Genomic DNA, 24738 nt, shown 5'->3' with positions numbered 1-24738 from the left:
TGGTTTGTGAAAATGCTTTTAAGAACATAACTAAAAGAGAACAAGCTTGTTAGACTTAATAATCTAAAGATATTATAAAAATTAAAAAAAAGTTCAAGTGTTGTATATATTGATGTTACAAAACAAAATTCAACAAACTTGTAAGCCACTTATAAGGAGGCTTCTCTTAGTATAACAAACAATCAATACATTTCTTCTGTTAATTTTACAGAAATTTTATATTCTGTTATGTTGTAATTTAAAAACCAGCCAGAATACCTGACAATTACCCAATTTAATAGTAGAAGTTTAGAAAAGTGAAATCACTTCTAAAAACATCTGCTTATGTATTTTAAGATATTTTATAGAATATTGTTTTATTGTAAAACTTATCTTTTACTTAATGAAATGTCAAATAATGGTAGCCAATTCTATGGGTAAACCCAAAACATAGATTTTCTACAGTAAAATTTCACAGGATATAAGATACATCAATATTTCTCTGTATGAACAAAAACACACCAACATATTTTTAAACTATTCTTTTGTATCTGACTATTAGATGTTTTGTACTTAATTATCATCAAAACTTATAGAATACCTCCAGAACTTGAGAGTTTCAAAATCACATCTTTTGTCTCAGTCATTTTTTTTAAATTAACATTATCAACTTCATAATACAACTACATAGAATAAATGCTCACATTTTCATGTAGCTTGCAAAATTCATTGTATCGTCGAAAAACAAACCATGTCTTTCCACCTGCAGTTACTAGTACTTTGTACACCTGAAAAACATGTTAAATATCTCAAGATATTAATTCTGTGACATACATATCACATTTCAGAAAGTATCCTTTTTTTTACCAAAAAAGACAAAAGCCAGTTAAAGATAATTATTTTTTTTATAATAATGCAAGTTAAAAATATTCTTTTAGACAAATAAAATACTTCTAGAAATCAATATTTTGAAACTGAAATTTGTAAAATGTATTAACATATTTCATATTATAAATTAAAACTAACAAAGAACTCCAAAATCATAATGGGATTAGTCCTTGTACTTTACAATGCAAAGTAATAAATGTATGAACCTGTTTTAGAAGAAACTTTGTCTTTTTATTTTGTTTTTCTATATACTGATAATAAGTGCCGAGTCATTCTGAAAGTATCTTTATATATCCATGTTTATTACCAAAACAGAAGCTAGTCCTAGTTTCTTACTCCACTGAACATTACATCCATGGTGAACTGAATTTATAATCTACATGTTTTACCACAAATATGTTGGTAAAAGCAAGCACTGATAGATTTTAGTAGATTTTCAAACATCTTAAGAAACTAAAAGCAAGTTAAAATGCAAGAATGGAACATGTTTGAAATGTCTTCCTCTCAAATATCATTAACAGATAGAAATATATTAATTCAGTTACAATGCTAGGTCTGATAAGTAATGAACGATGTGATTCTCAGTTACAGAAAAAGACAATATACAACAGGTTCTTACAGTAAAAATCTCAGGTAGATGAGGAAATACTGTCTACAAACCTTCCAGCAAAGACAAAAATAAACACTGTCAAACATACACAACTGTTTAAGTTCAATATAAGGGTATTATTTAGTTTATATTCTATGTGCGTTAAAGTAAGGAATTTTAGAAGAAATAGTTGTGACAATATTACTTATCTAACTGTTTATAACTCAAATTTTGTGTAGTTCATTTGTTATCAATTGAATTTTTACATTTATTTAGGTGAATATTGTTACATCATAACATATCATAGTTTGTAGAAAGTTCTATGCCTCAACCAGGCAGTTTGTATACAGTCAACCAAGTCAGTGCAAATAAATAAATTTTTGAAAGTAATGCAAAGTTAGTGACATATATGATAAAAAGATCTACATTGTAACTTTAGCTATAAAGAGTTTACAGATGCAAATTTTAAAATGTAATAATTACATATTGTATTCTAATGAGAGAGCAGAGAAGAAGAATTCATCTTGTCAATTGGGTTCTAAAGAGACAACTAGTTAAAGCTCTGGATACAATTGTGATGGTTAACCACATAACAAACATTTGTATCATGATACATATGTTTGACCTGTTTAGAACAAATAGGTGGATTGCGCGCTGCTCATTTATTACTGAAATTTATTGTCAACAACTCACAGATACCTACTGTAAAAGCATCCTGCCCACACATACATAAAAACTTGACATATACTTTATAATAGCTTCAAACAATAATATTTTTTTAATAAAATTTGAAATACTTTTTCATCAAAAGTACCTCAGGATCAGAATTAAACTAACAATGTATAATAACAAATTACAGTAAAAAAACAACAGAAAAGTGAAAAAATAGATGTTAACTCTATTTGGCCAGTTAAATTTCACCAAAATCTCTCTCTCTCTTTGAAGAGAAGTACAAACAATAAAAAACATCACTATAACAACTGGGTACTAACAAAGAGAGTGAAAAAAAGAGTGTGTAAAATTGAGTTTTTATTTACAAATAGTACATATCAAAAAACTCTGAAAAATTATATTTCTTTTCTTAATCATCTAACTCTCCAAAATGTACAGCTGGTTGGTTGATTTAGTGTTTTATGGCACAAAGCAGCCAGGCTATGTGTGCGAAGTTACTTAATGTTACGGTGTGTTAGGGTTGGACTCCTCAACAACCAGGATCCTCGCCTCCCCTTCATGGGTTGCCACGCATGGCAATCACATGAGCAGATGTTTAGATCCAAGAGGTGGTAAACTGAAAGAACAGAACCTTCCCCTCTGTGAGATCCCCTCACCACGTACAGGAACCCTCACTGAGGGTCAAAATGTCAGATAGCATATAAATTAGCAAAAACAAACTGAAGCAACAGCTTTGCATCTCTTTCTTGTAGAGTCAATGAGACATACCACATTACAAATGCTAATGCAAAGAAGGTAACATCCTGTTGTATTAATAGAAGTATGATTCAAAGAAATTTACTTTATTATCCTGTCATTGATCAATTACAAAACAGTGGTGTTAAAACCCCTAGTCACAAAAAACTTACCCCCTATGTGTTTTACCGAATTTTGAAATATTACATCCCAGACAACACCAATTACTGGAAATAAACTATTTGACTCTTATATTCAGAATCTATTTTTTTCATATTTAAAATCCATGAAGCATGTAAAAAGATACAGCTGTATGTAGATCCAAAGATAAGCAGCATCTAAGAAACTCACAGATGAAGCAGTCTGTTGTCTTTCTGTGTTTATGTTCCTGACAATGCATTTTATAGATATCACTTATGAGTATATTTTTAATCAGAAAAAGCAGCTTTTTAAGACTGTATTATTGTATTACAATAATAGCTCCAACATATTTTTCCTAAATTTGGGTCAGTTTTTTACGACCAGGAGTCTTAATAATTTTAACGTTGCCACTTTAACAATACAAAGAGGTATTATATAATATAATAGACATACAAAGTAAATCAGGTGGGTTACATCAAATGACAACCTAAATTGAATAAAATCTTAAAGTTAGCCTCATACATTAAATATGGTATGATGGAATTAATAAATGTTGCTGGAGAACAGATCACAAATCAATTAATTTCTTGAAGTATTAAAGCCAAAACAAAAATCTATCTACAACAAATGCTAAAATTACCAAACAATAAAATGCAGAAAAGCAGAAAGCATATTTAATACCCCTATCTGTGAATATTAGTCACACAAATGTATAGATTCACAAAAATGCTTGCAATAAACTGAAAAGTCATCAAGAAGAACCAAAAACTTGACTAAAAAATGTAGGTGCAAAGCTGCCCCCCTGAGGTATGTTGCAGTATATTGAACAGAAAAAGTTTACAGCAACTGATGGAACATACAAAAAATATGAACCTAAATGGAATCTACAGTGCACCACCAAACAAATTCCATCCCAAACATACCTTAACCTACATGCAATGGTAAGAATCAACCAAAGAAAGGAGAAAGATGTCATAACTTGAGGTAAAAAATTTGAAAATATGCCTCCAGAAGACATTCCTACACAGTAATTCCATTATCCATAGTAAAAGACTTTCTTGACTACTTCCTAGCTTGAATAAAAAATAATTATAAAAGGTTATCCATAACTTTACGTAATCACTAAGGTGTAAAAAAATAAGTAAAACCTTTAAGTCAGAAAATGTAAGAATAAAAATTGAATTTTGTATTAGAAGCTAGTGTTAGCACAGCATCCTTTCTCCCTTTTTGGTGGTAAAATATTACATGATATTAACATCTCATCAGCAATGTTCATGTACAGAACTTTCATGTAGTGAACCACTTTCACTGGTGAAACAAAGACTGAAGAAATACTTATTGTAACAAGACTCAACAAGCTATATGTACACTGAACTCCTAATACAGGTAATACCATTAAATGACAAGGTAACCAATGGCAAGTTCTATTTTACACAATGATAAACAAATTACTCACAGTGTACTTCAGTCGCTTTTTCTCCCTGGTTTCAAAGTTGGTGACACTGGCTGATGTTGGAGATATAGAGCCATTCTGATTGTTTGTTCCATTTATTGTTGAACTGCTACTCATTGCTTACTCTACATAAAATTTTACAGTGCTCTAAGTTCAATTTACTCCACAAAGTTTACACACAAGTTTAATATTATAAACCTCTTCCAAAAAAAGAAAAATTGCAATTTTTCATACTCTAAGCTATGGAACAGTTATTGACATCTCTCGATAATATTTCCTAATAGCAGTAAAATTGGGAAATGTATTGTACAAACTTGCAAATAATTTAAGAATTCTGAATTTCCCAGTAGAATAATAGAAAACTAGTTTTTATTCAACACCTAACCTTAAATTTTTTATAGAATGATAGATCAAAGACATATGTCTGTCTAAATATAAAATACCAAAGCTTAATTATTTCTAAATTTATTGCCCTTTCAACATTTCTCTCTCTCTCCTCTCTGAATAACCAAATTTAGCATATAAGCAAAGTATTAAACATTACACACATACATGTATATGTATATAAAATTAAACTTATATAGTCACCTGACTCAATTTGACTCTAGACCTACTCACATACATACATTGAAAAAAAAAGTAAACTAAAGATACTTCATTGATATATGAACTGCACTATACACTTTTAAAGTTTTTATAAATAACTTCTTCACATCTGCCATTATCATAAAGGAATAATGACACAGTAAGCTCCTACACAAAGATATTATTTATTAAACACCACAGAAGGCGAACTGCTCTTTGTAATGTGGTATTTTCAGGTGACCTTTTTCCTCCCTTGTAAGTGTACTCAGGGACAATCTACAGATAAAAATTAAGTAGAATGTATTGCAGGACTAAAATGTATTCTTTAATTTTGACTAAGTTTTGAAAATAAATAAGAGAACACAGTAACAAATTTTATTTCTCAGTCAAAAATGGGTATATTAACTAAGGAATGCTGTCTTTACTGAAGCTACCAGTTATCTCTTGGAAAACAAAGAATAAGTTGTAAATTTATTTTAGACTGAGAACACATAGCATAATATAACCCAGAAATGCAAAACTCTAATTATAAAGATATAGAAGTAATTATATATGTACTTACACAGAAGTGCACCATACTCATCAATGACATGAAACAATTTATAGTTTGGCACTTGCACATGTGTAAGAATGAACAATAAAATTTCAATATATACAATCACATACAACAGACATTACAAGATATTTCAACTCTAAGATGTGTATCACTTGTGTGTTTCCATAATAAATGGCACTGACACACAAACATATGGATGTGAAACACCATCAGAGAAAACCTCAAATAGTCAAAATCTTACAAATAACCACAAGGTAGATAATCAAAATTATTTACATCAGCATATTATGATTAGTATAGAACAAATATAAAAGTTTTTATTACTACTAACAAATTAATTACCACATTTAGAATACTACAACTTGGGCACATATATAAGTGTATATACAGTTAGCTACAGAAAAATATAAACCAAAACAAATGAAAACTGTCAATTTGAGAAAGCTCTTTTATTGGATAAGATGTCCACTGTTTAAGAAATAAATTTTGATGCCAGAATCTCAACTTTTTATAGATAGAATATAAATAAAAGACATTACACATATATTTAAATACTCCTTAAGAATAATAATAAAAATCACCAATATCACATCAACATTTTAAACATTACTGTAATTCATTAAAATTTTATCTTCTTATTACATTCCATTATCCTTCATAGTATTATTATCTAACTTAAATAATGATAACAAAAAATGTTGGTTAATCACTTACTGCTTCATTTATACAGCCAAATTAATTTATGTATACAACACTTTAATATTTTGGCATCCTTTTATATTGTTCTACTAATCTTCAGATTTAATACCCAGAACCATAATTACACCACATTTCATCACTACATAAAACCATGCAATAATGTTCAGCTTCTGCATGCAATAAGCATTTCATTACTATACTCTATTAATATGAAAAAAATATTCCTTTTACTTTGTAATTTAAATGTTATTACTCTTTGGACTTACATATAAAAGTGTAATACATTTCTATTGTGGTATCCTAAGTACCACTCACCGGTAACTTTATAATAATTTCCATACATACACATTACATATCACTCCATTTATATATACACACACACACATACATATATATATATGACAAATATAAGAAGATGTAACATGCTGAGTAATTTATTGTGCTATACAAACGTATAGATGTCATCATACATAGTTAATTACAAAAACAATTACCAAAGAGAAAACCAAATGTAAAAAGCTATAAATAAGAAAAAAGAAATGATAGTACAATGTAGATGTATTATATAGTAGTAATGGTAGCAGTAGGAACAGTATTAATAAATACAATTTCTTTGACCAGCTGCTAGAAAACATCTGAACAGGCTCGTAGGTGCAATAGATGTTAAATTGTGTCCCAACTGACTGATTCCTTCAGTTGTGACAAAGATTCACCTACCTTAAAAAATACTATGTTGGCATTAAAAACTGTAAACTATCAATATACAATCAATCTCAAAAAATAATATTTTCTTATATTGAAAATATGTTTCTGATAGATACTTATCTCTCCTCACAGAATAGCTTTTTGACTCATCCTATCCTCTATATACACAAATTTTGCTCATCACAAGATTTGACATTCTCACCTAACATTACGTGTTTACACATGGTATAGCTCTACTACAGCATGCAAATAAACTAATAACAACCCTTCACCAATAATAGTGAGTGTGACATATCTTCCTATCACAACCAACTCACTCTAAACTATAGGGTACTTTCAATCACTTTTAGATTAGAAGCAGGTAGAACAGGTGGGAAGTGTAAAAAGATCTAAGTATCTATCAGAAATACATTTTCAGTACAATAGTCCCTCTTAGATATGGTCGGCCTATCTGCCATGATAAAAAAGTTACTTCTGAAAGGATGTCTTTATTCAAAGAATCATTAACCAGATAATAAACTACTAAGTTCAAGCTGTACCAGTTACTATTCCCAGAGGTTGACATAATGCTTTATGTATTATGTACGTAGTCAGATAAAAGAGCAAATATTATACCCTGTATAATACCAGTTATGATGTACAACTTAAAACTGTTTTGTGTTTTATGCAAAATAATTTATTCATCAATCACATTTATCTTATAAATATACACATTACAAATTTTTATTACATATGTATAAAACTTTATTTCCTAAAAAAAACACCCATCTTTCTTTGTTTTGCATATTTAACCAAGTCACTTTGAATGTTCATGAGTCTGGTAGTTATTACATCAGCAAATGTTTAACTGCTAGCTTTTAGTCCATGTTTTAGTATCAATTTATAAAATAACTGAAAGAAAATTGGAAATTAGATTCAATAAACATACCAAAAAATCCCATATTAAACACCAGTGCAACTCACAAAAATCCAAAATATATATGCATGTAAAAGTAATGTAATCTACTCTAAAAATGAATAATACATAAAATGTAATAGGTTACATTAAAACAATTTCAAGTTCACTAAACATTCTCTATTTTCCATGTTTCATTTGTTTTGTTGTTTTTACCACAACTTTGTTCGATACTAACATCCATGTCACATTTCTACATCAACATTTTGAGCTTCCGTCTTCTTTGCTGCAGCTTTCTGTTCTCAGCTTGTGACATTCATAACTTTTCCAGATACCTTGAGGCATTTCATTAGAAATGCTTATTACACAGATTAGTTGAGTCTCTCACTCAATAAGCCATGAGTTAATAATCTTCACACCCTTCTAGTAAATCCTAATCAAGTTACTTAACATCTAGCCATTAACTCAAAACGTACAACATTCACTAAAAAATAGACCCTAATTCCATAGGTAGGACAAAGCCAAACAACAGTTTCTAACTGTACCTTGTTACACTTCAAAATCTAAAAGTTGTTTAACCAAAATACCTATGGTATGTACCAGGAAGTTTGACTTGAACATCCTGAGGTACCAAGATATATATACTTAGCTGTGAAACAATCTCTGGTCATGTGATCTCATTATTTCATAGTGTATACACTGTATTCATGTGTCTCTGTAAATTACTGGTATGAAGAAAAGTCATTACAGAGAGCTCGTTATTTGATCTTCCATCCAAAAATCACATTTGTATGTCACACATCTATCAAGAAATCGTCAGTTCAATGTAAAGTCATTCCATGCACAAAAAAAGTGGTATGTGAAAGGTAGTCATGATTTGGAGAGGTTGTATCCACCAGGGACTACTGTATGAGAAAATGTTACCTTTCAATACCTTATCTTCTCTCACATAACAGCTGAAATTCCACACTGAAACGGAGAAGGTTCCATTGTAAAAGTTACTCAGATGAAAACTCCTCAGAAGAAACCAAAAAGAACCCATGAGATGAGATACTTTAATATACAGAATCACACTCACAGAAGACCACACTTCATCTGTACTAGGTATACTCTTTGCCCACTATAAAGATACATGTTCCAAAACTGGCAGAAAGATAAAAGCCAATCTGTGAATGGACATACAAGAAGATGTAGTTGTGGTTTTGGCATGTCAGACCATATTCAGTGGACCAACTCCAGGACAAAAACAAAACAGGCAGCATCGGATATATATATATATTTATAAATAGGAGTGTAAGGATGGTTCAAAAGATGTTCATCAAATAACACAGTATTTGCAATTGGGAGTGTCTGTTTTTCTCAGATGACTTAAAGATAGGTCACATTTGGAGACTGTAATAAGCCATGGGGGGATGGGCTGACCAGTGGATACAGCAAATGTGATTCAAGGACAGACCCAATTCATCTACCTGTACCTGGATATGAAGGTCAAAAGGAGCAATGGCAGATCATCAGTTCTTAAAAAGTATGGCCCACTGAGAAAGAAAAACACAACCCCAGGTAAGATGCTTTGGTAAGGAACGAAGTTTTGAAGCATATATTAAAGACAGTTGCAAATGGCAGAGGAGCAAAGAAGGTTCATGAGACTCTATGCATAAGCTCTGAACTTGGGAAGTGCAGAAAGCCCCAGTACAGAGCCAAAGTCCTTGATGATGAATAGGGTCTAGCATCTTTAAAGCCTATGGTCTGGCAGAGCCACAGACCAGTGATCCATAGTCAAGTTTCGATCAAATAAGAGCACAACATATCTTTAACATAAAATGTCGATCTGCTCCCCAAGAGGTGGAAGAGAAGACAAGGAGGATGTTCGGTGCTCTTGTATATTTGACCCATAGCTACTTGATGTGTGGAATAAAGGTCAGCTTACAGTCAAAAATAACCACCAAGAATTTTATCTCAGAGACCACAGGCAGCACAACTTCACTGATACAGAGTTCAGGATCAGAGTAAATACCCGATTGGCAGCAAAAGTGTGTGCAAATGGTTTTAGAGAGAGAGAAGTTAAAGCTGTTTACTGAGATCCACTTTAGTAAACAACTGACGAAAGTCTGTAGCTGCCACTCAATATACCTCATGTTCAACGACTGACATGAGATGTGAAAGTGATCTACATAGAGCCTGTTTGCAACAGTAAGAGGGAGTTGTTCAGTGATGGCATTAATCTTTATAATGAAAAGTGTGACACTCAAAACACAGCCCTGAGGAACTCCAAGTTCCTGTAGAAAAGAACAGAAAAGTGTCAAACCTTGCCTATCCATTAAAAATATTTTAATAAAAATGGTCAAATGGCCATGTAACCCATATGTATAGAGGTCTGGCAAAATACCATACTTCCATGTTGTATCATAAGCCTTCTCAACCTCAAAGAATATTGATACAAGATGTCATTTGAGAAAGGCTTCTCTGATTGGCACAGCATTTCACAGTGTACATCATCAGGTCCAACAAATGTACTGTCAGACTGATGAAGGGCCATTTTGGGTTCCACCAGTGTAAAGGGACGATTACAGTCATAAAGACAATGAACTCAAAAAGAAAGAGGTAATCACTTTACCTGAGTCTTGATGGCTAACAAGGTAGAGGAAGAAGCAGAAGTGCTAGATACCCGGCAAAAGCTTTCACCTAGAGTATCAGCTACTTCCTGGTTATCAGAGACCAAGATCGAGAGGAGGACAGAATTATATTGCACACTCATCTTTTGAATCTTGTCCCATATGACTTTGGAACTGGTGGTAGAAATTATGCTGGTTGTGAACTTAATCCAAGAGTCCTTCTGGCTTTTACATCTTACCCACATAGCATGTGCATGGGCCTGCTGGAAAGCAATGAGGTGTGAGAGTGTGGGATACTTACAAAAAGTATCCCAGGCCCATTTGAGCCTTCAGTGCCATGTGGCAGGCAGGATTCCACCATGGACGAGGATATAGTGCAAAATGTGTTGAGGTTTTAGGAATACATTGAGCAGCTGCCTGTATAATACAGTCAGTTACTGCTGCTACACAGTTGTCTATTGATGGCTTACAGACAATGGCAGGATCAAGTTCTGTGAGAGCAGTGAAAGAAAGCCAGTTTGCTTGATCCAGCTTCCATCGGGTATGTAGGTCAGATGGCATCAATCATGGCCAGTCTCTCTCAAAAGTATAGGAAAATGATCACTGCCTCATGGATTATTGTCAACCCTCCATGAAAAATGGGAGAACAGTGAGGGGGAACAAACTGAGAGATCAATAGCAGTAAAAGACTGACTAGGTGCATGAAAATAAGTAGAAGAACCAGCATTGAAAAGAGAAAGGTTGTGATCAGAGAGCATACGCTCTATGGAGCAACCCCTCATATTAATATCAGAACTTCTCCAGAGGGGATAATGTCCATTAAAGTCCCCAGAATTAAAAAGGGAGACAGCAACTGTTCAATGAGAGCATCAAGGTCTGATTTATCATAGGTCTCTCCAGGCGACAGGTAGAGGGAACAAACAGTGATGGTACGACCCAAGGAAGCATGGATGGCTACGGCCTCCAAGGGTATGTCGAGGGGTAAAGATAGGGTGGGCACCAATCAACTAGCAGTGCCACCCCACCATGCACTCGTCCATCACACACCTGTCATTTCTGTACAAAGAAAACCACTGGTAGGTGACTGTATCGGCAGGTTTCAGAAATGTTTCCTGTAAGGAAAGACATACAGGATGGTAGCAAGCAATCAGTGCTTTAATGTCATCCAGATTAGAACGTAAACCTCAACACATCCATTGTATCAAGGTGACTATTTTCATTTATGAGTAGGCAAATTGGGTGGAGAACTTTTCTGTTTATGACCACATCTTTTTTCTTTATTGTCTTTATTCGAGGGAGATCTGTTGACCTCTATGAATCCTGCCCTGGGTCGACTGGACAGGTCTTTGCTGTTAAAAGAGGATTCCAGCAACTGAGAACATGAATGAATGATCATTTTACATCTCGGGTAAGATGTACCCAAGGAAATTCCCATACCCGGAACCAAAGGAAGTGGATCTTGGGGTTTGCTGGAATGTATGTTAGGGACAGAGATGGGTGTTGAAGTTGATTCATCAACTTTTTTAACATTGGAGGTCAAAAGACTTTTCATTTGGTTTGAGAATAATTCTTTTGGAGGCACAGAGAGATCTGTCTGCACTCCCACTGTAGTAGTGGAATGAAGTGCAGCAACATACGTATGAGATGAAGTGATGAACAGCAACGTTCAGACCTCAAGGTAAGTAATGTTTTGAATCATTTCCAAATGCTGCACCTCTTTTTCTTCCAACCATTTAGGGCAAAAACAAAAGTAGGGCATGTGAGAGCCATTGCAACTGACACAATGAGAATCCGTTTCACACTCATAGGCATCGTGGTCCTTGCCACCTCAACAAGCACACATTCAGGAACAATGACAAGTCTTCGAGTGACTAAAAGGATTTGGATTGTATGGCCGTACCACAGAATTAAGATAACCTGCCTTGATGGTGACAGGCAGACATGTCAGAATGAGGACATTGGTCAGCATCATAATTTCATGTTTGAGAGTCCAGATATGCCTCACTGCAAAAACTCCTTAGGTGGAGAAACCAGCAAGATTCTCTGAATCTGGGATGTTCTTCAAATCCCTCTTAACAATAACTCCTTGTGATGAACTCAAAGTAGCATCAGGAGTAACCTCTATAGGTATATCCCCAATAGCCTTTGAATGCAACAGGAGTTCACTGTGTTCAGATGTGGATGTTTCCACCAACATGTCACCAGATCGAAGCTTTTTTACTAACTTTGGAGAGCCAGCAAGTCCCTCTCGTCCCTTCTGAGTGAAAAAAAGGAGACATTTGCCCTCATGGTTTGTCTGAAAGTGAGTGCAGTATAAGAAAATGAGGTACAACAGGTGGTATGGATGTGAGGATTGCTGCTCAGAAGTTTCAAGATGTGGTCATTTACCTATAGACTGTTTTTTCACTATTTTATTAAGATTTGTAATTGGAGTATCCATAATAAAGAAAGGGAAATTTTGGTGCCCACTGACCCCACCCACCATGGAGCCCTAAGAAGGAATGCACTACAATGTCAAACAAGGACACTAAAGCAATACCAAGGTTTCGTGAGCACTATACCCAAACACCAGCATCAGATACACAACACCTTTTGAGAACATCCAACACTGGTACTTGGTTGACCCTAGCCCAAGTGGACCAGCTGATTGACCCAAGGGAGGCCACCCCAAGGCCACCCATCTTTAGGAATTCAAGGCCAAAGTGGTGTGTTAGGGTTGGACCTCTCAACCACCAGGATCCTCTCCTCCCCTTCACAGGTCACTATGCACAGCAAACACATGGGTGGATGTTTAGATCCCAGAGGAGGTAAGTTGAAAGAACAGAAACTTCTCTGGAAGGTTATCTCACCACGTACAGGAATCCACACCTAGAGAAATACTGTACTAATCAATTAATAATTGCAATAGGTTAATATGACCATCAATCAATAGCAACTACTACTAATTGTGCATCTCCAAAGCAAACAATTTTTAATCTAGCAACATTGTACTGTATTTGAACTTCAACATTTATTAGTTGTTCATTCAAAACATGCACAAAATATTCAGGCACTCAGAAGTTATGTTGGGTTTGTTTCAATTGCAAAAATGTTTAGTCTTCATTTTCTAATGTTAATTAATGACAAAGACGAAGTCGAACATCTTACCACAAAACAAAAGTTCAAGTGTGTGTGTGTATATATATATATATATATGCATGAGGTAATTGGGCAAATACACAAAATAAATTGAAAGCAAAGAATGTGTAACTCAGTCACTTTTACAAATACCAATAAAAAGTGAATTATTCCAACCTTTAACAAGTCAAACAGAATAACTGTAAGAATGAAAAACAGGTTGCACAAAACAAAAACAATAAATAAAGAATTTATTTTAAAATGCATTTTATATGATTAAGAACCCTTGATTATTCTTCATAACACAAACTTAGTTACAGATTCCCTTTTCAAAGTGATGGTAAGAAATCAACTAGAATATTTATACAGAAGCAACAATTTAAAAATCATATGTAAAACAGTGAAGTAACTTTAGGATAATGTAAACTCAGAACACAAATTGCTTTATCAGGCATACCTTTCAAGTTTTTAAAGAGAAAAAGGATTTTTCTTATATAAGCACTTTATGAACATTTAGAATAGTTTAAACTGAATTATTCTTATAACTAAATTTTAAAATTGAATGAAACAAGATTATGGTTTTAAATTATATTTTTAAGCTTGAATTCTTAATGTATTTCTGTATGACACCGTACATCTTCACAATATGAAAGCTAATTATTTATAGTGTATACATGAATTTTAAGCTCTACAAAATATCAGCATTACATATGTAGATTATGTAGTAATCTGAATATATCAGGAAAGTAAGTTCTCAGTGAGAGCAGGTAAATACTGATATTAGTATACACGTGAAATTTAAAACAACTTTTCTATTTTTCAACTGAGCTAAAAAAAATCTAAAAACAGTATTTGGACAAGCCAAATACATAAACATTTACATACAAGAATCATATTTCAACTTAATAATTAAAAGATTTCAAACAAAACTGATCTTGATATTCATTAAAATTGCTCTGAGAAAAATAAAATATTTAAAATAAAACTCCTGAAAGAGTAACTCAATAAATTATGATTTAATGTTTTTAAATAGTTTGTTACAATGAAACTCACATTATATTAAGCCTTGTAGGCCTATATGTTTACTGAAAACAACTACATCTAATATAGATAACTGTGCAATTTATTAAATCATAAACAGCATATTATTAAATATTATCTATTAATATTCATGTTTTCTTAGTATATATAATACAGAAGCCCAATGAGAGAATGTGAAAGGCTGAAAAACTTCTCCAGAGCTTCTGCCATGAAGAGGGTCCTGGATGTGGCAGATGGAAAATTAATTAAGAAAAGGGGTCATACATATAATATTTCCTCAGGACCCATGAAAGATCTCAGAAATCATGTGTACAAGTTTACATATACCACTGTTCTGTCTGTAAACATATATATCTTTCCTAGCAAGCAACTTATAAACAATAAACTAACTGTATAAAAACTTTCATTTCTTATAATTAATTACATAACACCTTATCCTTAAGAAACAGCATAAATATCTTAGTACCTTTACTCTCTGGCAAACCAGTTGTAAGAACAGTATATTTTAGGAAAAATGCTCTTTACTTTTATTGCAGCTATGCTTTTGATCTAGAAATATCTGAATCACATGCACTTCACACCATGGAGGAAAAAAACATCAAAACCACATAACTTCAACTAGCATTTATCACACAAAAGCTATCTGAAGTAAACTGGCAAAATAAGGGATTAAAGTTCTAACAAGAACTTCAGAGAAATCTTATCAGCAATAAACCACTACAATCATATATACATGTACCTTGAGCTTGTTCATGTTCAAAATGAACATCAACAAGGTGGAAAATACAGTCAGGTGACCAGCAAGCTAGACAGTTCAGATAAGAATCATGTTTTCATTAAAACAGAAAAAGTACAATGTGAAATTATGCAACAATCTTAATTATGGAAGAAATGCACATTATCACAATTGGAACAGTTAAGTACGATAAAAACTACTTGAATATTATCTTTGAACTTTTTCTTGTTCATATACAAAGTCTTTCAAGCAAATTTTTATGTTTAAAGCCAAAAGACTTTCATAATGTCCCCCCATTAGCTTTAACTATAATTTTTTTTACGATTTTTGTTTGTTTGTTTCATTAACACTCAACCATCTCATTTAAATACAATAAAATGTAATATTCTTGTTATCCTGGAGTGAATGTGTCTCTTCTGCCTACAGTCCTACAATTCCACTGGAAAACATTAAATATTAACCCATTTAGAATGGTTTTTGAAATTGGTCTAGATACAGAATTTTTGAAGTAAATTTATAAAAGTTCATGATATTAAAGTCATAAGTAGTCAAGTACTCTAAAACATCCACATTTCAAACCACATTCTCCATCTCAACAAGAAAAAAGCTTGAAATATCTCCTTTTCTAGTAGATGCTAAATAAAAAACAAATTTCAAATCCCCATATATTCCCAATTATCATGACAAGACAAACATATCCAGTTAATTTCCCTGAAGTCAAAGATTCTATAATAATAAGCCTATTTCTGTTGGTAGTGTCTGTATCAAGAAAATAAATTCTTATTACCTAATAAGATAGTTTTAACATTCTCAATCAGCCTATCCAAGCCTCCTGAGTAAATTACCTCTGGTACTTTAGATTTCAAAGTTGAAGTTTTAAAGTTTTTATCAATAATTACAACTAACTTACTTCTTTTAATGTAAACTAAATATTCATACTTTAAGTGCATTGTTACATTCTAACCTACTCATTTAAACTGTCCAAGTCCTTAACTCTTTCATCCCCAGACAGGTGCATACTGCCTTAAAGGGAAAAACTGTACAATAGAATTAAAAATAAATCATAGAAAATAAACCTTTAAGGGTCATTCCATGTCAAATCATCCAGAGGGATGCAGATGACCCCCACAGAATGCCTTGAAAAAAATTCACATGTGCTCAACTTACCATATAATGAAAAATTGCCAAAGATTAGATCAATATCTCTAATAGTTTCTGATTTACAGCTCTGTAAAATTTAGTTAATTTTCTTTTATTTTTGGCAAATTCATTTTTGGGCAACTTTGGCTGCTTAAAGCTGCAAGAGTGATGGTGATAGAAGGCTGAAATTTGCTACATTGACTGAATTAATCTCACAGAATTCAAAAATGGTCTCAAACCAAGTTTATCTCTCTTAGGATTTGCAAAATGAGGCTGTAAAATCACCTGAAAACCAAAATTGTAAAAAACATTGGTTTATGTAATAAGCCATAGCTCTAAGACTTAATATGATACAAAGCTGAATTTTGTTTTCTTTCCTATAACATATCAGTTGATAAATCAGCAATTGTTGTAATTAAAAGTCTGTTAGATCTCCTGTAAAAAAATTTAGCTGCATGCAACTTTTTATGATTTAGCTAAAAATAGCCCTACCTCAGGCCACAGTTTGACCACAACACCAGTTATTCAGCCTTTTCAGATGTTTACCATATATTCTTACATCTCTGAATATGATTTACAAAAAAAATCAGGATGGTGTTCAACCTACTTTTTGAGTTATAATATTTTAAAGTATCCTCTGACCATACGTTTTTTATTTAAACAAAATTTCAGTTCAGGTGTGTTACTGTGTGCAAATATATCCATACAATTTTGAAAAATACCTGCCAGAATTTTATGAATCCCACTGAAATATTCTAACCAGCCTTTCACAATGTTAAAGAATGAAGATGAAAGAAACAAGAAAGAATTAATTCATTTCTGAACATGTTTATTGGCATAACTAGTTAAATCACATATATTGTGTATGTATTACAGTTATGCAGATATGGCTGAGTTTTAGATTCATAATATAATAAATACAAAGGTAAATCAAACACAAACAGCACAGTGCTACAACAAGGGATTACTGAGAAAGATTATAGTCCCACCAAACTGCAATACTCGTGACAATGAAATGTTTCAAAAACTGCTTTGGTGATAAATTAGTCTTAACAACATCAAATAAACATTGCTTTGTTCAGACAGCTTGAATAAATTTCTGACATTCGAGTTTCATTATGTTGAGATCACTTTGACTTAGAACATAGTGGCAAACACTACTGCCTTGCATGGTAGGTGCACTTATCAGACAAAGAATATGTTGGAAAAGAATCCAGCTTTCATCTTTATGTGACCTTGCAGGCCATGAGAACAGTTCGTTTCTTGATTTCTTCTTAAATGACACCAACACATCAGAATGTTCATCTGATCAATCTTTTATATTTCCCTCATACCATTCGTGATCATATATGCATGCCACTTATTTCCCTGGCTGATAATTGTCATTGCTATCATTAGACCCTATTTGAGCTGCTGCAGCATCACTTTCACTGTTACTACCAACAGTTACAACTGTGTACACATCATCATCTGATAGCCTTCTCATATACAATTTGTTGGTAGAGTGGGGAATAAAGCTATGATGTGACCTAATACCTGCCACTGTTTTGCATTTTTCATTCCACACAAGTAGATCACACTTTACACAATTCTGCAGGACTGATTCCTGATTGACAAGAAAGAACTGAATGCCCCGAGTGTGGTCCATTGCCCAATGGTACATATCAGAGACATTTAAGATTTGATAATTTATTATTTTTCACAACCTTGATTTTTTTTAAGATCATGTTCAGAGATGTAAGAATATATGGTAAAGGCTGATTAGAATATTTCAATTGGATTCATAAATTATTTCAAAGTTGCATGAATATATTTGCACACAGTAACATACCTGAATTGAAGTGTTTTTTTTTTCAAGTAAACAACATATGGTCAGAGGATACTTTAAAAAATTATAACTCAAAAAGTAGGTTGAACACTATCCTAATTTTTTTTGTGGATCATATTTGGGGATATAAGAATATATGGTACAAATCTGAAAAAGCTGAATAACTGGCATGGTCAAACTGTGGCCTGAGGTAGGGCTATTTTTAGCTAAATCATAAAAAGTTGCATGCAACTAAAGTTTTTTACAAGAGATCTAATAGACTTTTAACTACAACAATTACAGACTTATCAACTGATATGTTATAGGAAATTAGAAAACAAAATTCAGCTTTGTATCTCATTAAGTCTTAGAGCTATAGCTTATTAAATAAACCAATGTTTTTTACAATTTTGGGTTTTCAGGTGATTTTACAGCCTCATTATGAAAATCCTAAGAGAGATAAACTTGGTTTGAGACCATTTTTAAATTCTGTGAGATTAATTCAGTCAGTGAAGCAAATGCCAGCCTTCTACCACCATTACTCTTGCATCTTTAAGCAGCCCAAAAATGAATTTGCCAAAAATAAGAAAAATTAACTAAATTTTACAGGGCTGTAAATCAGAAACTATTAGAGATATTGATCTAATCTTTGGCAATTTTTCATTATATGGGTAAATGAGCACATGTGAATTTTTTTCAAAGCATTCTGAGGGGTCACCTGGAAAATTTTCCAAAATCTGGATGATTTGACATGAAATGACCCTTAATCATTTTTGCCCTTTAAGGCAGTATGGACCTGTCTGGAGATGCAAGAGTTAAGGACTTGGACAGTTTAAATGAGTAGGTTAGAATGTAACACTAAAAAGTTTAACTATTAAAATTTGCACAAAGTTTTTTTAAAAAAGTTGCAAAGTTTCCTTTTGGGTTGACTTCAATGCACTCCCAATGAAATTATTAGTGTTTGAGATTTTCCTGAAGTTTTTCTGAGCATGATATGCCACTCATGGTCCTGTAGAGAGAAAGCCATAATACCTTGAACAATATAACAGTGTGTAGAGAAAAAAACATAGCACTCTGAACACCATAACACTAAAAATCATAATACTTTGAACAACATAACTCTAACTTGTCATTGTAACTTGAATACAAGAGCATGATTAATAAATTAGTAAAGCTTGCTGATGGCATTAAACTCTCAGGTACTTTTAGTTATGTTGAAGTGTTGCACAATGACATAAACCAATGGGTAATTTGAAAAAAATATTGGTAAATGCTTTTTAATCATAGTAAGTGTAGAATATCACTGATATTCTTATCATTTGAATTACATGTTTAATAAACAGATAAAAACCCACTTATCAATGTGACTTGAGAGAGAACATTGGCATGGTGGTGGTGAAGTCACTCCAGCATAGAAGTAATGCTATGTTGTTAGTGCAAAAGCTAATGAAATTTTAATGTACTTACAGAAACATTCATTGCAAGGAAAAAAGAGGGAGTTATCTCTTTATATAAATCACTAGTTACATCTCACTTGGAATTATACAGCCTCCTTACTTAAGAAAGAATATTGACATAAGAAAAGGTTCAAAAGAGTACTACTAGGATGATTCATGGAAAAGCAGGATCATTTACCTACTATGGTATGTAATATCTAGAAGTTCCAACATGCTTATGGAAACCAACATCCTGAAAAGTTATTTGTACACTCAAGTTCTAATGTATGATGGGAAAACTACATGGCTTCAATATATAAAGAAAACAGATATACTTAAAACAAAAATGCCAGAAAATCAATTGCAAAGCCACCTTTCAATTTACATGCATGACAGAAAAAGAGCTTCTACAGAAGGAATAAAAAATGGGAATATTAGTTACCTAATCATCATACATCATAAAATCTACATGCTCCAACATACTCTGAAAAAAAACTAATTTCACTTAAGAAGTTCCCTTTAAATTCATGTATGTGTTAGAACTATAGGGCTTTAATATAGAAAGAAATAAACTGTGGGTCTTGTGGGTTGTTTACCCACTATAAGTATAAAACCTAGAAGTGTTCAGGAAGTCTTTTGTCAAAACACTGTTATTTGTTTGTGAGTGTGACAGACATAAATTTAACAGTAACTTCACTAGTGCAAGTAACCTTTCAAAATTGTTATTGTTTTCTTGTCACGTGTGTAAACTTGAAGATAAATTTAGAAATGGATGTCATTTTTCAATATTTTTTTATTTCCAGCACATCTTAGCACTATTTTATGTCTGTTAGTTTATGACTGATCCTCATAGTGTAATTTTTTATCATATAAAAATTATGTAATTATTTCTGACATATATGTGAATAAGTGGATGGCATCCAAAATAATTTTTTTTTGTAGAACATCTTGAAGATTATACATTTCATGCCCCTACTGGATAAACAATCCCAAAGAACCACTTAATTTCTTACTTCAAAGCCCTCTTGATTCTCTGTCATATATAAGTATATAACAATTTTGGAAGGACATTTAACTTTATATAATCTTATAATCTTTCCTTTTCTAAGCATCCTAGAATTCATGAGATTAATTCTCCCTTGTGAGTAAATGACCATGAAGACAGCTGTGTGTGCAGTAACTAGGGAAATCTGGAGAATATATAATTTTTTTGAACACATATTATTATTATTCCCTCTTATTTTTCATATCCACAACACTTTTCAATAAGGAAACACTGACTGGAAATCAAGTTCAGCTAAACCTCTGGCATGTAATTTACTCCAGATTTTCTCCTTGCTAACAGTAATAGTAATGCTACCTTAACAGTCAATGAACATGCATAATATTTTGTTTTAAATTTCCATCAAAGTTGAAAATATCTACTTTTCATTTCTTGTGTGAACTCATGAGTCTCATCCAATGTAAAATGACTACTCCTTTAAACGTTTGACATGCTCCAATGAATCCTGATCACCATATGTCAAATCAACACATTTTTGTCCTCTGCTATTGGTCGTTTCATGTGAATCATGTGTTGAGGTTGAAAATTGGGGCTATATATTGCACTACCTGAATACAGTACGACATAATGACTACAGAATATCCTGGTATCCATCATGTGTTTACTACACAATGAACGTCACCATACTACCTGTGCGTCAGCAAGAAGTTGCTCAAAAAATGGGATGCAATCATTCAACCATTATGATGGTGGTCCAGTACCACAGTTTGACAGGCTCAGTTGATGACAGACAGCATCCAGGATGACAACATATCACTTCAAAATATGAAAATAAAGTCATCCATTTGATGCACCTACATGAGAGATTCTGGACTCCTAGTCATACTGAACAAGATTCCCCAGAACAACTTGACCGCTGTATAAGTAGTCCAACTGTACTTCGCTGCCTATATTACAAGGGGCTTGATGCAGACCTGTCAGAAACTCAGACCTTATTATGGCATGTCATCACACCAGGCTGTAGTAGCAAAAGAAGCATAAATGATAGACTTAGAGAGACTGAAACACCATTCTCTTCACAGATATGTCACACTTTTATACATTTTATAATGATGGGGCTGACAAACATCAACTTGTCTGAAAAAGACGTGGTGAATGTTCTACCAACTGTTCCATCAAATATACCAGTTTCTGGGATAGACCTAATGCCATGGTAAGGGGGAAGTATTATAAGCAAACACAGAACACCTCTAGTAGTCACTGAGGGCAACTTAAATGCACAATAAGATTTCAACAATGTCTTAAGAATCCATGTGGTTCCCTTCTTTAAAGGCAACCATAACATAACTGTTTTTTTTTTAGCAGGGCAATGCTCATCTGTATTCTCCATGTGTCATTATGGACTACCTCCAGCCAAAATACATTGATATAATGCTATGTCCACCATACTCACCCAACCTCAACCCCATTCAAAATCTGTGGGATAAGCTGCACCACAGTGTCTCCAGAGGTTACCTCAGACCACATAGCAGAAAATAGTTCATCCAAGCATTGGACGTCTAATAACAAGAGATTCCCCAACATGGGATCAGATATTTGACAGGCAATATGAGATGCAGAACCACAGCATGCTTTGCTTCAAGAGGTGGACACACTAATTACTGAAGGATATATTCACCTGACTTGGTGGATTCGAGTACTCATTCTAATAACATTAGCTCTGGGACATCATGGTGATCATTTGTTCATAATGTCTACTTTATTCACTGACCACATACACCTAAATGTAATATGTACTTCTGAATTAATACTAATAAACTGAAAATTAAAATAAAAAACATAAAAATTATGCATATTCACTGACTGCCACTTTCAGTGAATAGAAAATATTGTCTTGGTCTTCAGTCTGTTACTTATTTTTCGAATAGAAAGCCAATTAGTTTTCTTCCCTGTAACTGTAATTTGTAAAACAAGTCATGTACTTGTAACATTACTAAAATGTTTAAATTAATAATATTATATTACTTTATCAACGGAAAAGATTCTTGCATATCACCAATTAGACACCCTCTCACCCTAAAAAACATTTAAATTTCTTATCGTACTTCGAAAGATACCTTTTATAAATGAAGTTTAGCTGATAAACTGTTTAAAGGCACCGGCGAGAATCGAACTCGCGATCTCCTGTTCACAAGACAAGGGCTTTAACTAACTAAGTCACGGCGCCGTCCGGAAAAAAAAAAAAAGAAGAAGAAAAGTATATTTACTTTGTACCTCCTTTTTACATGAGTTGTTTGATTATAGACCAACACACATGCACTTCACACATAAAATAGCAACATTAGAGTCCTCTGTAACACATAGAATAACAAATATTTTATTTCTAATAAATAAAAAAATTATTACAACGTGAAATTTGAAATATGGTACGCTATCAAATACCCGTTGAAACAATTCGGCGGCAGTTTTCCTGAAAATACTGGTCAATAAATATAAAATCGCAATCAATCCAATTCCTCCAATCAGAACGAAAATGCAATATGACTGTCTCGTTGGCCGTTTTGAATTGTCTTTTATCATTCTGCGCTTTATTACAATAACGACAATTGCACTGTATTTGTCTTTACGCGAAGAAATCTGACCGCAATGGGTTGTTGGCAAAAACGTTTGGGTTTCTGTGCAATGGGTGCATCCAGCACAATAGGTTCTTTGTTTGTTTTTTTAATTTCACGCAAAGCTACACGAGAGCTATCTGCACTAGCCGTCCTAATTTAGACTAGATGGAAGGCAACTTGTCATTACCACCCACAGCCAACTCTTGGGTTACTCTTTTACCAACGAATAGTGAAACTAAAAGTCACGTTACAATGCCTTTACGGCTGAAAAGACGAGCATGATTGTTGCGACTGGCATTCGAACCCGCGACCCTGAGATTACGAGTCGAACGTATTGACCCACCTGGCCATGCCGAACCACATCACAATTGTCAAGAAACGTCCACTTTCACAGTGTTCTTTTCTTGCACTTAGCAAACGACAAGTTATGGTTGCATCCAGCGGGTAAAATCCCTTTGGATAGTTATTGAATCCAAACATTCTGTTGTGCCGGGGGTGGGTGGGTGGTGATGACTAACTGCCATCCCTCTAGTCTTACACTGCTAAATTAGGGAAGTCTAGCTCAGATAGCTTACGTGTAGCTTTGCGAGAAATTCAAAAACAAACAAACAGACAACTGTCATTTCCATTGGAATTATCAAAGGGAATTGCACTATGTTATGGTTCAATAATACACGTATAAAGTTGTATATGATAATGACATAGAAAAAATAAGACATATCTTTTTATATTTTTTATAAACTGAATAATGACAAATATGTAACCAAATGCGTCTCTCTTTTTATGCATTTTTTCTGTTAATGTTCATATGTTCGAAGTATTTATTTCAGTTAATTGACAAATGATTGTTTGTTTGTTTGTTTTGGAATTTCGCACAAAGCTACTCGAGAGCTATCTGTGCTAGCCGTCCCTAATTTAGTAGTGTAAGACTAGAGGGAAGGCAGCTAGTCATCACCACCCACCGTCAACTCTTGGGCTACTCTTTTACCAACAAATAGTGGGATTGACCGTCACATTATACACCCCCACGGCTGGGAGGGCGAGCATGTTTAGCGCGACGCGGGCGCGAACCCGCGACCCTCGGATTACGAGTCGCACGCCTTACGCGCTTGGCCATGCCAGGCCTAATTGACAAATGAAGTCGATGACACAAGGAAAGATGGTACATCACTGTTAAAAAGAGGAAAGACAATGGAGTGTTGTGAACAGCAACTAACCACAAAATTCCAGCAAAAGAAATGATAGAAATTACCATTAATATAGTGAACCTCTCTGCACAAGATGTACGAGCTATTGACGTAAAGGAAATGTAAATAATTAGAGCACGCTTGACG

General features: G+C 33.4%; 1 protein-coding gene across 6 annotated transcripts in view; it reads right to left on the bottom strand.

The window, feature by feature from the left end:
- LOC143229363 (serine/threonine-protein kinase Sgk2-like) overlaps positions 1-23141 on the bottom strand; it is an 81960-nt gene extending 58819 nt beyond the window's left edge. Inside the window, exons 1-3 of one of the 6 annotated variants that reach the window (XM_076461586.1) lie at positions 22907-23141; positions 4461-4582; positions 684-767 (exon numbers count right to left, since the gene is read on the bottom strand). In XM_076461586.1, coding sequence (XP_076317701.1) covers positions 684-767; positions 4461-4574 — 198 coding nt within the window. In that variant the 5' untranslated portion in view covers positions 4575-4582; positions 22907-23141. Of the gene's footprint in view, positions 1-683; positions 768-4460; positions 4583-15133; positions 15324-15406; positions 15516-22906 lie in introns of those variants that run through there. The other 5 variants (XM_076461589.1, XM_076461588.1, XM_076461587.1 and 2 more) reach the window with 5 other exon arrangements.
- Between the last annotated feature and the right edge of the window lie 1597 nt (positions 23142-24738).

Source organism: Tachypleus tridentatus, chromosome 10 (assembly GCF_004210375.1).
Source record: "Tachypleus tridentatus isolate NWPU-2018 chromosome 10, ASM421037v1, whole genome shotgun sequence".
NCBI classification, from domain to species: Eukaryota; Metazoa; Arthropoda; class Merostomata; order Xiphosura; family Limulidae; genus Tachypleus; species Tachypleus tridentatus.
The sequence above is the reverse complement of the archived record's forward strand: the minus strand, read 5'-3'. Positions and strand labels throughout refer to the sequence as shown.